At 30.1% G+C, this 19,654-nt stretch overlaps 1 protein-coding gene across 1 annotated transcript in view; it reads right to left on the bottom strand.

The window, feature by feature from the left end:
* Teh4 (tipE homolog 4) overlaps window positions 1-19,654 on the bottom strand; it is a 187,077-nt gene that overhangs the window by 115,558 nt on the left and 51,865 nt on the right. The window contains exon 2 of the mRNA XM_067047995.1: window positions 9,916-10,174. Coding sequence (XP_066904096.1) covers window positions 9,916-10,153 — 238 coding nt within the window. The 5' untranslated portion in view covers window positions 10,154-10,174. The remainder of the gene's footprint in view (window positions 1-9,915; window positions 10,175-19,654) is intronic.

Below are 19,654 nucleotides of genomic sequence, written 5' to 3'. Positions count from 1 at the left end.
AACTGGCCACGTGCAAGATAAGGGCTGTTTGTTTGTTTAACTCTGCCTACACGGTCAACCGTTCCCAGAGGGTGCATACCCTCTGTTATCTATATGCCTCTGTACATTTCTTTAGATCTGTAGCCGACGGATATTTGCATAGGTCCGGCGGTATCTTAGGCATGCCGACAAAAGAAATTATTTTAAGTTAAAAAACTCCAGCTGGTGCCTCTCTTACATATCAGTATATATAGCAATGAACAAGGTGACAAGTAAGTTAAGCTCCGTTGTGCGAGGAATCAGCTAATTCAACCACTTTCTTACAGAACAGAAGTATAAATTCATTATATGTTGTTATTATATGTTATAAGGACATGACAAAACCCAGAACCAAAGTTCTAGTGAAAGATATAAAGTGGGAAAACCTATTGAATAAGGACGAACCTTAGTATTTATAGCAAGTTGGATTATTGGAATTACCCCATTGTTATTTAATTTATTTTAATTTTAGTTGAAATGGAAGTTAGCAATCCTTTTTTCTTTAAAGAAATAAATTACTTGTTTACACCAAGTTTCATAATTAATTTTTAAGTAGCCTTAATATTTAATTTAATTACATCTGTTATTATTTTTTAGAAGTTTATTTAATTTTTAGAAGGAACAGATATATTTATATTTTGTATTACAACAACAAACAATCTACGGCATTAAATCGGCTGTCTAGTAGCCATTAGTTGTCTGGGTGAATTATATAGTGACTAAACTTTCTATTTTGACTTGAATAATAAAATACAGTACAATGATCATCACAAGTTTATGAGTAACATTGTGGTAATTAATTTAATTAAAATGTAGAGGCCAAGGGTAGCAGCGTGGTAACGCGCCTGTCTACCAATCTAAAGGTTGTCAGTTCGAGCCCCGGCCCTACTCAGGCTTTTCTCTATCATATCATGATAAATACTCACTCACAGCCTCCCCCCCTGCGAGCTTTTGAAAAAAAAATAATTACTTAGAATAGGCCCAGCAACTTTTGACCAATTTGAGCGTTGCAGCGGTATTTATGACTATCAAGCAATAACATACACATCTATACAGTAAGAAATATCTTCCTCTCACCTATTGGGGTGGATCATCTATCCTTCGTGACCGTCCCATCTCCTCGCTAACCATTCGGAGTCATTGAGTATTTTATTTTACTTATATCTATTAATTTTGTAAATTTGTTTCTCTCTTTTTATAATTCTATTTTTGTTAAAAACGCCTTTTATTTTTATTTATATTCATTATTTTATTTTAAATCTTTTGTTTTATTGTATTTCCACGTTTTCTATTGTTGGCCTTACCAAATAAATGTTTATATCTGAGCCAGTATTTTTTTTCTTTTAAACTTTCCTTCAAAAAGACTACTTCGATATGAGGTAACATTAAATGTGATGTATATGTATATATAAAATGGCCAATTATTCTTATACATTCCACTGAGGATATAACGATAATTGAAATAGTTCACTTGATTATAATTTTTTTATAATACATTATAGATCTCAATTTTAACAATGGTATAACAATATTTTTTTGAATGTATAGAAAAAAATAGTAAACAAAAAGAAGCAGTCCATTAAGTTCCATCCTCCAGTTAGCGCGCAATAAGAATGGGCTAAAAATAATATGCGAGCTCAATATTAGATTGGCTCAAGTTTCCACCTGTTGGCTCTGATAAATGATCCCAACCATCATCACACTTTCCTCTTTACACTACAGTAGATTTTAGTGAATGTTTTGCAGTTATATCATTAGTAATCTCTCTGTTTGGCTGAATACAGTGCTGGTTTGTAGATCCCTTTATATTAGTATTTATTTGAACTAATAAAAATAATAGTCTTTTTACGGTATGTAATATTTGTGTTAAATTTATGAAAACTTCGAAAATATTTTTTGGGTAGAATAGAAAATTTCAGGAAAAAATTAAAATTGTGTAATTAATAAATAAAAAAAACAGAGAAATAGGTAATGAAAATTTTATGGTTTTGAATGGATTCATTTGGACTTTAATTTTAATTTATGTGATCAAAAACATATTTATTTTTAAGTAAATAAAGAGTATCTAGAAAATTATAACTTAAAAATAAAACAAATAGATAACAAATATATCAAAGGAAAATAATTTATTTATCAAAAAATCGCTTTCTAAAAATAATATAGCCTGAATTTAGTGGTGAGTATTAATTTTTTAAGAATCTAGGAGAGAGGTCAATGTTTCGGTGGATCAAGGTTTTTGAATTTTAGTAGCCATAGAAGCGTTTTTTATTATGTTTATTTTTTCAACGTTCTTTTTGTCACCAGACACCGAATAAAAGGGTTCTATTATTACTAAAATTCCAGAAATCGAGCTCCATTGTGATAGTCTATGGGAAGACAAAAAATGTTATTTTGCCTAAATTGTTCATTACTTACTGTTCCACAAGTTCAAAAATATTCATTTCTGATTTTCTTTCAATAAAGAAAAAATTACGAGCTATTTTCTGTTCGAAAACGAAACAATTTCTATCTAAACTATACAAGGGATACAGAAATTGTCAATAGAATTTTTTTTTTCTAAGCTCCATGGGTGCGTTGGGTTGATGTTATTATGGGAAAAACGGTTTGAGAGTTGCCTCTTTTTCTGTATTGGTAATGCATTTGAAGAGGGGGCTGAGGAAATTAGATCTGAAAAAATTAGGAGTTTTTGTCAGTCTGATGATGACGGGGTTCACCAGGTTTGTTGAGTCAGTAATAATTTAGTTACTTGTCAGTCTAGACTAAGTCTGCTCGTGTTGGTCTGCCATCTTTATGGCCATAATCCAGTCGTCAGTGTCAGAGTCCTGAGTAGTGGATTCGTTCAGTACTGGAGGCTGTCAAAAAAATTAATATGCCTCCTTGTGATACATTCTGTCACAGTTGGTAGGTCAAGTGTCGTGTGTATGTGCTCATTGCAGTGAAGGGTGTCTCACGATACGTCTGATCATACTGCTCTGAAACTGTCTGAGCTACTTGGCAGATGTTGATCAGCATAGGTGCTTCGTAGACAAGGTAATGTGAGCTTCAACACACATTTGTAGATCATTAATTTGAGATGGAGAGAAAGACTAGGAGAAGACAACAGGTAGATTAAACTTGATTTCTGTGTCCTAACCAGCATGACTTTCTTTTTGCAGTGGTGAGTTAGCGTCAGGTTTCTTCAAGGGTAACATCCAGATATACTATTCTGCCTGCTGGTCTATTCTCGTACCTGCTACCCTATAGAATTAAGACAGAGGATGCTTCTTCTCCTGGAAGGAGAAAATAATACAGTCGGTCTTCTTGGTATTATATGTAATATTTAGCCATTCCAGTTTCTTGGTTATTTCCGTACAAGCCTTCTCCACCTGCCGTCGAGCTGTCTCTGCATTCAGTGAACTACTGTAGATGGCTATATCGTCGGCATTATAGAATGTATATGTCTAAAGACAGTATATATCGAAATATTTTAATTCCCCTCTGAAGTTCATTTTATTAGAAACCTAAAGTTTTCGTAATATTTCATTCGGAACTCCACATGCTTTAAATTACCTACAAAATAAAAAACTTTATCAGATTGTATAAAGCAATATACTCATATTTTCTAAAAAGAAAGCTCTATACGTTCTATAGTTCCCAAGACTCATACATAACAACAAGAATTCAACATTTTGTGAATTTATCTTGGCGAATATCATCGAAACCCCTGCTCCTACTTCTGCTAATTGAGAGGTAATAGGCATTAAAAAATATTGATTTTTCGTTTTTTGAAAAACAATATCAAGAACATTTTCGTTTTAAAAAGAGTTTTTAAAACGAAAATCCTTCTATAAGGGCTCATATTTTAGTAAATTTACTCTTCTTTAAATGATGCTGCATTAAGTTTTTAGTGTTGTTGGTAGTTTTCAGGATATGGAACCCCTGGTGAAAAATTTATTTTTTAGAACGTTTTGAAACATTGGCCATTTTTTATTCTCTCTTCCAATTTTGTCTAGTTAATATATATATTTTTCATTAAAGTAATGGAAAATTGGGGTGAATTAATTTTTTTTTCCTTTGAGCTCTTGGAATATTAAATCTGCGATATACAGTGCTCAAGTGCATAAATAATTCTTAATATTTTCTGTAAACCCTGAATGGTGTACAGAAAATACGATAGTATTTTTAGTAAATGATTTTCTAACATTCCAAAATCGTTAATACATTTTTTATAAGTAAATAAGTTATTTTATATCAATGTTTTTTATTCCTCTAATTCTAAAATTGCGCTAAATATTTTTGTTCAATAATAAATATCAAATATTCAGTTATGGAAAATGATCTATATTTATTTATTGATACCAGCTGAAATCCTGTTCATTGACTGAATGATTGATATAAATTATTGAACAAGATTTCTGTAATTTGTTTTTCTTTTGTAAAAAAAAATGTTGCTTTTAAACATAAAGGAAATATTATCATCCTTTAGCTAATGTCTATTTTTTTTCTAATAGTTTGACACTATTATGGAAAATTTTAGGAATATTTAAAATAAATACAATCGACTTTTTAATATTGATTCCAGGTAATTTTTGAATTTTATATATTATTGTTTCCCTATTTGGACTCATTAAATCTATCCTTTGGATAAAGCTCTCCCAGAAGACGTTAGTTAATCTAACAGACCGAATGCAGAGTGTAGTTAAATTAGGTTTCGAACTTGATTGAGTTGCAGGAACGGAGAGCTTGAACTTGAAGGAACGAACATAATTGTCTTGGGCTGCTACGGTCTTGTAGTGAAAAGTTTAATAATTTTGAAATTAAAATAAATCTTATTAGTGAAATATTGTGAAGAGGTTTTTTTATATAATAAATTACTACTGATAACATAATTTTTATTATTATTAATTTAATGTCCTGATCAATAATTTAATTCGGCAAATTTGAAAAATTTTCTGATTGGCTTGATTTCTCCTTTCTTTTTTCTATTGAATTCAAAACTAAGGTAAAACAATTCCTTTGTAATATAGAGGCCTTGCAATTGTTAATCAAAGTTAAATTAAATCGAACCTGGTCAATACTTAGATGGGTGACGACTCATGAATAATAGGTACATTCTCTTAAATTTTGAGGTACGTCAACCTAATCAAGGCAAGTCTCACATAGGAAAATGTAAGGCTAATGACTATACACTGTTAAAAGATTACCACAATGATATTCATAAACGCATTGGATTGTATTATATTAATCACATCCAAAATGAAATGTTTACGTCACCACATAATTCATGGAGACAGTGTCTGGTACCTAATTGCGAGTAGACAGTTGATTTACAGCCGTAGATTGTTGATCCGTTACTAGGAGACGCCAATCAAATGATCCCCATTTATTTCTAAATTTAAATATTATAATACAAACTATAAATACACCTGTTTCTTCTAAAAATTAATTTAACTTATAAAAAAAAAATAAACGTAATTTAATTATATACTAAGGCTATTTAAAAATAAATTATGGAACTTGGGGTGAACAATTAATTTACTAAACTTTTGAAAGAAAAAAAAATATTGCTAACTTTCGACTAAAATAAAAATAAATTAAATAACAATGGGAAAATTCCAATAATCCAGATTGTTATAAATACTCTTTTTTCCTTACGTCACAGTTAATAGACTATTAAGCGATTTTCCCTCTCCTTACACTTTTCTTCAATGTGTGCGACGTTGATAATTTCTGTATAGCGGCTTGGGAATCGCTGAATATTACGGTGTTGTAATCTCTGCCAATCGTGGCTTCCATGGAAAGGTAAATAGTCTGCATTTCTCCGTCATAATTGTCACTTCCAGCTCCAGCGAGAAATGACATTTGAAAATAGCTTAAGTAAACACCCGCTTTAGCTCTTGTTAATCCTTTGTTGCTCTAAATCTGTGAATTAAACAATTGATAAAGATTTACCTGATTTCACAAAAACATTTTATTAATTTGTAAAAACTGTTTTATTCTATTTTTTTTTACCTAACGATGTGGTCTGCGAGGATCAGTAGTAAATCAGCCACAAAAGTAGACAGTTTCAAATAACTTGGTTCTACAATGATTATTTATTAAAGCAAATCGATTGACAAAAATATACCAGCGTATAACAAACGCAAAGACGTAACTAAAATGCCGAAAAAATGTATAGATATCTGAAGCCAAGGAAACCCGCTTTAAAGAGGTTGGGTGTCCCGAACCCAAGTCCGATCCACAGCTAACATTTTATGACATTAACATTTTATAATATTACATTTTATAAATATTAGCATAAATATTTATCTGCTTCAGGTATTTTAATTTAGGCTCGGGAGATAGGAGCCTAATGCCTACATAAAAAATACATATTCATGTATTTTGAAAACTAAACGTTAGAAAAATATGAAAAAAGTGTTTAACCAATATTAAACTTATTTATAAATCGCTTAAAATAAAATAGCGAAAATCTATTTACAATATTTTTATAATAAAAATTCTAAGAAAGAAATGATCTATACCTTAGAGATGAAGTTTTAACAATTTATGGCTGTTTTAAAATTTTATTAAACTGGTTAAGCATTAGAAAAAATGTATTACCAATTATAAGGGGAGTTACATACTTTAAAAAGAACAATATGTGCAATCTGAATTGGAGAGAAGCAACCATTGAAATATCTACCACTAAAGTTTATCAAAAGAACAAGGAAGATCAAGAGCTATTTGACCTGAGCCTATTCAACCTGACCTGAAGCAAAAGCGGAACAAATAAATTCATTTAAAGCAGATCCGATCGCTAGGAAGTGAAGGATTAGAGACTACAATAGCTTGCTGTTACAATGCAGGCACTCATGTTGCTTGGCCAGTAGAACAATAATCCAGGACCGTGTGCTCCTGGCGTTGAAGAGGCCTTTATAGTTCGTAGTAGAGAACGAAATCTCAATAGTCAAGCAGCCCCGATATTTAAAAACAAAGTTTTTTTTTTATCCTTTTCTATACATCAAGCCATAAATTATTACTGGTAGCATAAAATATCTGCTAAGGACAATGGTCAGTATAGTTGCATAGTGTCTTCACTATTATATCACATTATATATTTTATGTGTGTATAAAATATATTATATATAAAGACCCCACTTCCAGAAATTTGTTTTTAGCCTTGGAAATTATTTTTGTTCTTTTCTCTTTTAGTATATCATCAAATTCTTTCAGGATTCATATTTATCCATTTTTATATTTTTAGTGTTAACAATGTTAATTATTTAAAATGAAAAAAATTAAAGATATCGAAGGTCCTCTGATACTTTCAATCAGAAAGAGACTCAGCTATGCTGTTCAAAAACAGACACACACTAACCATTTAGGGAGGTTTGTTTATTTAGACATAGGAGACCTCAAAACATTTATTTCCATCAAAAACTCGAATTTGAAATTTTGCACGAACGTAATATTTTCCTTTGTTATATATTCCATATAGCCTATTATTATATATTCACGTAAGTAAAAGTATAAATTAGATTTTTAATATGTTATTACTTTTTTCAAAAATTAGTTGGATAAAAACCATCTTTGGTTTAAAAAACATTTTTTTTTTTAAATTTCGCATTATGTATCTACAACGAATAAATAATTAAATAAATCTTTCATTTTGCTATCTATTGTTTTAAAACAATAATAAATTTCTTTCTGAGCAGCTCTCTTAAATTTACAAAAGAATTTATAGGTTTTTTTTTTTTAATTGAGCATGAAATATTAAAAGAAACAAACTTACATTTGTTAAATAAAATAAACAACTGTGCTGTTTATTTTTTGGTATATCTCGTGGTTATATCCGGTATACACGTTCCAAATTTAGAAGCTGCCATCGGTTCTCAGAATTCTATTCGTGGCGCTCTCATCAATTTATAAAGCCCTACTCGCCAACGCTGGATATTACATACAGTACGGTTTATCTCGAGCAATCGATCCAATCTTGGTGAGGAATTTATCTAGGTTAAAGTTCCAATAGAGAAATTCATTTACTTTAGTCAACGATAGCATTGAGAGAATTATTAATTTTTTTTATTAATTGGATTATTTGTTCAGAAACAAATATTATTTGATAAGAAGATAGCTCTAGCAGTACCTGCAGTAAAGGGATTATTATTTAATTAAGTTCTTTGCAGATGAGCTGACAATTAATAGTGACCAAACAGTCGTCCAGAGGATGCAGATTGGGACAACAACGGAGTCTAATTGACACAATTTTTGTCACCTCTCAATAGCATATCAGAAATATTAATTATTTTTGGCGTATTACTCAATTTTAGTTCACTAACATCATTGAATATATTGAAAGATATTTCGACTTTGAAGACGGTGTTAACCGGTACTTCTGAGAACTATTTGCGCTATATCTTGGCACTTCATAGCTCGTCCGAAGTTTTTGATAATATCTGCTGTTTATTTAGTATTGTTATTATGAGCTCTTCTCTATTTACAGATTTTTAATTTTTTATAGATAATAATATGTTATCAAATTAATACAACTTAACATTTTCATATAGTAAATATTGTAATTTAGATTAGAGGTTCACTATAAAAGAATGCTGGAGCCAAAGTATAGAGGGATCTCTGAGAAGGATGAATTAGAAGGAAGACCGCGGCATGAACATAACTTTTATTGGTTTTAAAACCAAATTTAAATTTATCAATTTTCAACATAACATTTATCGTCTTGAATATTGAAATGAATGCTTTAGCCATACGCAGATGAAACGAATTCCTGATGGATGGTGGACACTGAAAGCAAAGGACTACTTGGACCAACATGTCTGTTTTAGATGCAAAGAGTACAATCGCATCATAGTTATGTGAGTGAAATAGAAGCAAAAAAAATTCACCAAGTGCACTTGACAACCATATTGTTCCCTTAATAAATAACTCCTATTACTTGTTTGATACGGAGATAAATACTTTATTTATCTATGCTGCCTAAATACATTAGGTTGCTATCTCACACAGCATAATTATCAATCCATAATCGGACATATATAAATTACACATACATGGTATAATCAGAAAAAAAGAGATACAATAATAAGTTATAATAAACATTTTTTTTCCCTCCTACAGTTTCCTTTTACAATCAATTTCGGTCTGTACAACAAATACAAATGTTTCAATTCATTCCTATTTTTCTTTCTCATTTCTGCTCCTCTAATTTCACCCTTTCACAATTTTTTAATTCATCCGATCAACAAATTCGCTCTCCGGAATTCACCCTCCTAGATCCTCTTCAGTAACCCGCTAAACAAATTCAATATTAGACGGTAATGTTCGATCAGACCATCATTCATAGTCACAGCAGTAGATTAGATTACCAAAAACAAACAAATAGATACATTTTACGAGAATAAGACTAACACATAGATTAAAAGGAAAATATAATAAAAAACCAGTTACAGGAAACACTTTAATGGATAAATAAGTTAAAAAAAAACAAAAAAAAATAGTACTAATAAAATAAAATAATTTAATGAATAAATACGTTAAAACACACAAATAGAGAGGTCAACATATTAAAATAAATAAATAAAACAAAGAATAATCTCCGAGCTAATTCCCATGCAGGTGATGGTGTATGATCCCCAGGGAGTCCAAAATAATATTTTCCGCCAAGATCGCAATATCCCCGATGCTAACACCTAGGCCTTCTAAGAAGCTCCTTGTTCTATCTGGTATTGTTCCACGAGATCCAAATAATAAATAAGTTGTTTAACCGCCAGCAGTAAATCTATCTGCTGGCAAAGATTACATATTATGCAGGAAGAATGTATAAAAAAAAGGCTTTGATTAAAAGGATCGTGAATTTCTATGAATGCATGTATGAAAAGTAAGTAATCTAATGATCCAAGATAAAACCAATCAACTCACCACAGGAAGCCCAGTCGCAATAGTTGACCATGGTGGTGTTGACCGTCTGGCACATGACGGGCTCGGTCTGGAAGCCGACGCTGAAGGCTCGATAGGACGGGATGTAGACCGCGACGGTGAGGTAGACCAGAGCCACGCAGGAAGTCACGATGGTGAACTGACAGAGGCAGATCCCGCCGCAGATCCGTCGGTCCTGCTGAGGCACCACCGGCTCCTTCTGCTCTCGCCGCTTCCCCATCGATCGCCTGTCGCTTCGTCTCTAACCAAAACAAACACAGCCATTACGACAAAATCACGAATAAATATGATTTATTACATAATATACTGAACGATTTTATTTAATTTCCATAACCCTCATATCATCAGAAGCAGACTTTTCGTTAAGCTCATTCATATCCAGCCTCCACGACCGCTTCAGACAGATGTAGTATAATGATATACTTAATATTTATGATATTTCACAAATACACGCGAAGGCGTGCATGCAAATGATATGCGAAGAAAGAGAAAGCGATTTGGAAGATGCTTCACCAAGCTTGGCATTGGATATACTATACCTGCTTCGTAGGCCGTAGCTGGTCGTTCATCAAGAGCCTCATCGTGTATATTCTTCTATATACTCTAGAATGATATCATAAGTTCAAGTCAGAGATAAAATAACAAATAACAAGTTTTAAGACAGACCAGTAATGCATATGAATTATTTTTTATCGTCAAGGCGTTTTGTAAACATATTTTGGATGCAAATAATAAATAAAATAAATTGTTAGACATTTTTAAAAATAAGTACAATATACAGTTACTCGCCGTAAATAATATTCATAGTGAATAGCATACCATGTCGATATAGCTAACCAGGGGACATCGATTTCTTTTCGCTTTTAGCAGCATGCAAGAGTAGAAAGAGGTACTTTCTCTTTCTACTCAAAATACTTATTATTTAATGTTTTAGGATGTATCGAATAACCAGTAATGGGTCATAAAGTAAGTACTCTACAGAACTGTAGTACTTTTGTTTTAAATATTATTCATACCATCAAGATAAAATTATTAAGTATTATTAGTATGTTTTTAATTGGTACATAATCAAAAATCACAAGAACAATTTTGAAGGAAATATTTAGTATGTATAAGCTCTAAGCACGCTCCTCGAGAAGATAGTAAAATACGGCCAGATATCTTAACGGTCATGAACCTCCAATACATAAACAAAGGTATAAAATAAGTTACTAGAATCCTGAAGAGCACTTGAGTAGTTTTTGTTTGGTAGATCATTTTTTTCTTTAACTAGCTTTGTTCGCTGCTACCAACATCGTGATAGTAATATTCATCAATTACTTTTTTTTTTTTTTGTGTCTAAAACTCCAGACAGTACGTTATGAAATACTCTGTTGGAAAACTGACTGTCGATTAAATGTGGTTTGATATAATGCTCATATCTCTTCTAATTTTTAGCCGTTGAAAAAAAAAAATGATGTTATACTCAGTTTAATGTTAACTAGACTAGTATTGGAGGCGACTCAACTAGAGAGTATATTTGTAAATAGATTGACGCAAACTGTTGACTTAATGAAGGATATTGGATTTCATATCAACTGGAAACGTTTTCTTTCTTTGTGTTTCCATCACAATTTTCTCTATTTGTTCCGCCTGGTTAGTCTCTTTCTGAGAGGGCTCAGATATTTTTTCTATACTCTGTATCGAAGATGGTTTAAGGATGTATTATTGCAATATTGAATATTGTATCTGCATATGCTATTCCACTTTTATCCAAATAGATCCAAAATCTAAGATCCCTAATTAATAAATTCTAATAAATAATTTTTAGAAACGCATTAGTGAGTTGGGGTCCAATTTTTCTTTATTACTTACTATAGAGGGGGTCCAATACGGAAAAATAAACACTAAGCAACAGTATATAAAATTATAAAATTCAAATTTAAAAATAATTTAGATTAATTATACACAGGTTCATCCAAATTAATAGAAAAGGCTATATTGTTAAATGAGTATAGTTTTTTGTTTTTTTTAAATATTTATTTAATTATTTGTTATTGGGGAAATTCCCCAAACAATAAATAACTCAACTCAACAAAAATAAAATAAGTAATGTTAGGAAGTCAACTAATAAAAATAAATGAAAATTAAAGAAACATTGAAAAAATGAACATTAATGCAATGGAATATAAAATAAATATTTAGGAAACATAAATAATTATACATTAAAAAAAGTTATTTTAAAACAAAGATGAAATATTTATACAAAATACGAGATTAATTAAAAGTAATTTATTTAAAAAAAGCTCTGTTATATATGTTTTATTATAAATGATATGCATATCTCTTCTGAATCCATAAAGACATTACCTTAAAAATTATGAATACTTCATCTCATTATTAATTGGTTATCATTAGGGCCTTTACTTATCTATGAAATACTGACATATATTAGTAATAGTATTTTCATACTATATATATAAATATATACTATGAACATACCACATTAATGACGATTGTGTAAACATGTATTTTGTGTGAAAAATATAAAAGAGATTTAATGTGATAAAAGCAGGCCTGTGTTTAGGCTTCAAAAGATTTTATAGGTTTATTTATGGGGCTTATCTGGTGGTCCTAAAGCGAACCTCGTTAACCAGCCAAGGGTATGCTTTGTCATTCGGTGTCATAGCCAGCCAGCGATACTGACATTTAAAGTTCTTTCCTTACAAAAACACCAGCCATGTCACGTTCTTTAAATTTTAATGGTACAAGTTTGTTTTATAACTATGGTGGGTTCTGAAAGAATTTTATGTGGGGAAACAAAGGGATGAATATCTTACAAAAAAATTGAGCAAACGGAACGTCAATCTTCAATTTTAGGGATGTTTTAGTAACGGGGAGTCAAACGTATTAGTTTATTCATTCTTTCTCGTTTCAGTAAAAATCGTGAGAAATAGATTAGAGCAAACGATAGTTACACAAACATAATCAAATAAAATAAAAAACGGATAGTAATAACCTGTTATTGCGGTTATTAAACCAATAAAATATAATGTGTACCACTGCAATACATGAACGGTCTGGGATTCAGTACTTTTTAAGCAAGTACTTTTCTTTGATCGCCTGTAATAAAAGAAGGTGATTTGTTCAAGACCACGCTCAAACATACTTATGGCACTTATGTATAAACTTACGGCACTCGCATAAGTTAAAAATGAAAATTAATAGTAACTCTAAAATAATAACCTAGAAACTTTTACGGCCAACAACATAAAAACATTAGAGTTGGTTATCAATATGGAATTTGTGGTTATTGTAATATATATTAAATTAAAGAATTAATTTAGTATAATGAGCATAATGTTTAATTAAACATTCATTTATAAAAAAAAATACCTATATATTTTTTCTGATATTTCTTCTACGTTTATATTAATTATAATATGATGTTAGAAAAAGCAAAGATTTATGAACAGTTATGAGTAACTTATAATCTAACCTACAATTAAAATACATACGATTGATATCTATGTCCCAAGGTTTAGTACTTGCACTCAGCTGGTCGTGGCAGAGAGAGAGAAAGATCACTGCTCAATACACAGTTTTTAAACATAACTCAGTTCACAGAGAAAATCAAAAAATCCACTAGCTTTACATCAATGTCCATTCCTTACAAAAACAACCACGACCGAACATATGATTTGTCTCTCCCTCCCTGCCCGATACCTCCCGCGCATGCGCCGCCATCACCAATTCTTCTCTCTCGTCTATTACATTAAGTATATTTATTATGTTGTTGTTGATTCTTGCTTAAAGGCGTAAAACTCTCTGGTCATCAACGCCTATGGGATGATAAAAGTAAAAAAAATAAATAAATACAAAAAAATATTAATAAATAAATAAAAATAAATAATAATAAAAAAAAAATCAAAATCAAAGAGGAGTTATAATTTATAAAGAAGGCGACGTGCTTTTAAAAATTCAAATACTAATGTAATTTTAGCTTCCTCATCTGTGAGAGCTACTGATAAATTTAGGGTCAGTCCTATGCTGTTTATTATTGGCAAATAGTGATTACATTTTTCAAATATATGTCCAATCGTAAGAATGGACTGACAATATTTGCACGTTGGAGGTGGCAGTTTTCTGATTAGGTGAGAGTGCGTGAGGAGAGTATGACCTATTCTCAAGCGGGTTAGAGCAACTGCCTACCTACGGCTGTTGCGGTAGGATGTTGACCATGGTTTTACAGATCGATATTTATTATGTTCTTTAATTATAATTATTTAAAATCACTTGTGTAAAAAATCACCTGAATATGACTTTGATGTTGCGATTGTTTAATCCATTTTAACTTGAAGACATCCCTAAAAGCAAATCCTCCATTGGGAGGGATAGACACAATCAATTTTTTTAATAAATATTTTACTATCCCATTTTATTTTAAAAAAAAAAACCTATCATTTAACACTATAATTTCAAAAATTAAAAGATTTTGGAATGTTACAATACCTTGTACAGGTATGAAGTTTTCAACGATTACAAGAATTGAAACTTTTAAAAGTTTGTGGAGATAAAATTAAGTATATGGTCAATGCTTCGTTCCTATAGGCAGTAGCTTCGTTATAAAGCCTAATCTTTTCTTCTATGGCTGATCCTCTTAATATAGAAGGAAGTAGACATGTACAAATATTAGACAAAAAAATGGTATATAAGATATGGGTGAGACTATGGCCAATAAGCAACCTCCTGACTTTATAAATGCTTAATTGTTAATGAAGGAGATCCCTCAGTCTTCAGCCTACGAAATGTGTTGTTAGAGATATTTACTATTGACATGGCTTTTAGTATGCACAGGATATTAATCTTGAAATATTATATAGTCATGCATTTTAATAGGCTTTACAATCCGATTTTGAATCATGGTCCCTTATGCCAGCCTTCACCAATTGCTTCTATCTTGTTCTGTCAACATTCCGTTCCTCACTTCTAACAATGATCTCACATCACCTAGCACACCATCACTCCATCGTAATCTAGTTTTTCTCTAAGTATTGAAACCAAGAATTATCTCTGTAAGTATTTTTGTTGGTAATTTTCTGTTCCTGGATATTATGGAGTATTTGAAAATAATCTTAATGTAAATTCGGAAAGAGCCTTTATAAAACTGTTATAATGTAATTATAACTAACAACATTTTATGTAACAGCCGTTGGAAAATACAGATATTGGGGCCAATACAGACGATAAACAATAAAATTATCAGTTTTTTTTATTGAATTCACTTAGTTTGATAACAGCTGTCATTAGACCTAGTAACTTATCCAGCATCTCTGATACTGTATTTTTGTCTAAGATTTTGGCTCATTAAAGAAGTAAATCTTTTCAATTTTTTTTTAATCACCTCGACATTTTATCTTTCCTTGATATCCGAGATTTTATCTTTCTTTATGTATATAAATGTAGTCTTGCTAATTTCTCGGTCTACAAATTGTGATTGATAGGGGTATATATAAAATCACTGTTCTGAATTTAGTCTATATCGAACATAGTAAAAAGGTATATTTTTTCGTCGTACGTCCACCATTCAAAAGATATTGGTAAGGAGCCGATCAGCATGTATGCAAGGCGCTGAGTACCTACCCTACCAGCAATACTGAAAGGTATCGCGGTTGAGACTAACTGCTGATACAAGCAAAAGGAAGTCCATGAAGCACTAGAGTAAGGAATTCAAATTGGGCGCATTAATTTCTTACGATTCCAAGAGAAGTCAATTTAAAGTATCTAGTACCTTTCCTTTACTTTAAACTATACACTTATCCAAGTTATAGTAAAGTACACCCGGACGTGAGGCATCTGGGTTCACGAATTCCTAAATTCAATTGATTCTGAAATCAATTGCCGAGTAGGATGACCATTTTTTTGTTATGATCTCCTCTTGTGAGATTGTGACATGTTGTACTTCGACCAACCTACTCGCGTATAATTGTAATTAATAAACTATTTTTAAGTGCCTTATCTACTATTTTTTTTAAAAATCAGACACCGCCTTCAGCGGACCCGGCAATCTATATTACATTGCCATACGGGCAAAACAAGATGCTTTAATCGATACATATGTACATATATTTTTTCTGTATATATTGTAATTTGTTTTAGGAGGTAAGAAAAATAAATTTAAATTAGAGGATTTTTTCTTTATAATTGTTGTTTTAATTAAATTGTTCCCTGTAAACTGTTGCATAAAAATATAAAATTATATTTATAAATATAAAATATAAAAAAAAAAAAGTATTGTATTAACGAAAATATGTTAGACGTTTTAATAAATAGTCTGGCAATATTGATATTTAAATATTATAATACTTTGCGAGATAAAAAAATCTCGATCAACTGATTGTTTAAAGAATTTATTAGGATAAAGAACCAGTCAATAGGTTTATTAAATGACAGGATATAAGCAATGATCTGTAACTCTCAATTCAACCGCTCTCCTTAAAAAAATATTATTTTTACTTGTCTTATGCTCAAATTCATTCGAACCTACAAGTATAGAACGTTTCATAAAATAATATTCAACACCAAATATCCACCCTTGCATCATCTGAAATAGTAAGAACAGTAATAGAAAATTAAAACTAATGAACCGTCGACCAATTTCCTAAGGGCAATAAACAACTGCCATCTGTGTCCGCTGCTGAGTGCTCATTAGTTAGTCATGGGACACGTCCGATTAATTCCGCGGATTGCCGGTGGAGCCAGTTGTACAAAATGCTTTAAAACGAATATTTTACAACTTTTAAAGAAATTCATTTTAAAATGTGTAAGTTAAACATTGTTTTTTTTCATGAGTTATAGTATTATAACATTTTTTTAAATAATTTATAATAATACCTAGTTTCTAGATTCAGGCTGGTCAGAACTAGTTTCGCTGATTTTCTGGAATATTAGCACAACTCAACGACAAACAAAAAGTGTTTTTTGATTTTTTTTCCCACTCAAGAACAGAGTGCCCGTATTAAACTGAACTCAATCTTTCTTGAACAACGGTAGTGTAGTTGCTTCATTATTTTATAGAGGTTAGTTGAACCGTTTTATTGAATAGTAATATATTTGGCTAAGATTTTGGCTCATTTAAGAAGTAAATATTTTCAATTTTTTTTTTCAATCACCTCGACATTATATCTTTCCCTGATATCCGAGATTTTATCTTTCTTTTTGTATATAAATGTAGTCTTGCTAATTTCTTGGTTAGTCAACAAATTATTTTGAATTCAAATCTTTGCACAATGGCTACTTTACTTTATTTGTAGGTAATTATGGGTAAAATTTGAATTTAAGGTGGATTTTATTAGATGATTAGGCTGATTTTTGAGGAATGAAATGTATTCTGAGGTAAATAAGTAGGATATTGATGGAAACTCAAAATGATACATTGAGCTTATTTTAATAAAGTTACGATTATTATTTTTTTTTTATTTATATTGATTGTATAACACATTTGTGATTGATAGGGGTATATTTAAAATCACTGTTCTGAACTTATGCATAGCAATAAGTTGTAGTTGTTTCATTATTTTAAAGAGGTTAGTTGAATCGTTTTATTGAATAGCGATATATTTTGGTTTGTGACAATTTTGAAGCAGTTATAAATTTGAAACTGCACTTGTTTAAAACTTCAAACTTGTTATATTGGCCAGGAAGGCAACATGAGGTTGGTAGTTCTGTGCTTAGATTCATAGAAAACAAAGGAAAGACCACAAATGACGGAATTTATTTCTAGAGTACTATATCAGCTCGTAATAAATTTCACAACATTAATACTTATTATTATAAGAACTCATATTTTGAAAACAATTATATACTTAAGATATACCTACTCAAAAAATCTTTTTTTTTGGGCTCAAAGAAAGATGCAAGATTTTGAATTAATAAATTCCAATCATATACTAAATATTACAAATCATTCTATAATGACCTGAAATTTTTTATGTTTTTTTTACTTTAATTATTTAAAATATTTTTATTTTTTTACTGTATTTTTTTTGTTCTTTCTCTTTAAATATTGTATAATTTACAATAAAAATACTACTTGATTGATTCGAAGATTTTTTTTTTTATCGAAAATGTTTATATGATTTTCCTGTAAAGTTAGCATTATGTAACAAGTGCAACTATGCAAGAAAAGCAGTGATAATACGTATATTTATTTACATCAGTAACCCGACGTCCTACAGTGATCGGATATGCAGGATATAGCCCGCATTATGGTAGGTTATTTGTCCTTATTTAATATTTTGTATAGGTCACTTTCAATGGATCGATTTTAATGAACGAATACTGAGAAACTCCATTGACATTACAAAATAAATACATTGACATTGCGTCAGACCAAGTAATGAAGTCCAATCAAATACTTAAATAACATCTGAACTAGATAAATATATATTAAAAAAACCAAAATAAAGGAGAAATATTTGTAATTGGATGTGACAACAGATGAAGGAAAAACCCAATTTTTTTAAAGATTCTCAAAATAAAGGCTAGAAACTAAGATGAAGAAAATAAAGTGTTTTTAGATATAATGGTGAGATAACATGATAGGGGTTTACCCACAGTAGAAATTAACACAAATTAGTGTAATTGATTTTATTTTTGCAGACGTTTCGGCCTAAATACTATATAAAGTTAATTTATAATATATACATAGTAAGAATTTATTCAACTATTATTATTGAAAATTAAAATTAATAAACAAATTAAAATAATTTTTATGGAAAAGAGAAAAGTGTTTGATAAAAATAATGAGAAAATGAAATTAGCTGTGTGGAAAAAATTACACAGTGAATTAAAAATTAAAATATGTTGGTAAAATTATAAAAAGAAATAACATAAAGAATGATACCCGTGATTTTTAATAATAAAAAAATATGTGATATATTCATTTCTTATAGAAAGTGATACATTTAATTTGTCAATTTTATCTAACTATTTTAATTCTACTCTTTGTATCATTTATATGATTTCCTTTCACACAATTTATGAATATGTTAATTTTATTTATTAAAGCACTGATTGATTTTCATATATATATATTTATTAAATAAATTGCATAATACATGCAATAATTATCTTAAGGATTAATTCTAACTATATCTGTATTATAAATTACCTTCTTATAGTATTGTTTTCAGTGTTTTTAATTATAAAGTTATACCGTTTTTTTTATTTATGGTTACTATCTCCTTTTGTTATTAGACCTGAATTTAAATATAAAAATTTATGAAAAAATTGACATGTGAGTTTTAATCTCTATTTACTAGTGTACCAGTAGATGACTGCTTGAAGCTAATAGAGTATAATAACTTACTGTAAATAATCATAATAATCTGTAATAATAATAATCAATTGGGAAAAGATAAAGAACCATACGGCAATAAAAGACAGGAACATTTTGATTGAAGGTATAAATTGTTGATATAAATCCCACTCAAATTTATCGATAAAGAAGATCCCATCGTTAATCCAGCAGCTGCCGTATATAGTTTCCGTTGTATTTAAAAAATTGTACTTAGTGCATTAATTTATTCCTTCAATGAAAATGTTCTTGTCTTTTATTGGCGTATGGTTCTTTATCTTTCCCAATTAACCTCTATTAGCTTCAAACAGTCATCTACTGGTACATTAGTAAATAGAGATTTGAGATCAAAACTCACATGCCAATTTTTTCATAAATTTTTAT

The sequence above is a fragment of the Halyomorpha halys genome, unplaced genomic scaffold (genome assembly GCF_000696795.3).
Source record: "Halyomorpha halys isolate HHAL.00 unplaced genomic scaffold, Hhal_1.1 Scaffold421.1, whole genome shotgun sequence".
Lineage (NCBI taxonomy): Eukaryota > Metazoa > Arthropoda > Insecta > Hemiptera > Pentatomidae > Halyomorpha > Halyomorpha halys.
Note: the sequence above shows the minus strand (reverse complement) of the source record. Positions and strands in the feature narration are given on the sequence as shown.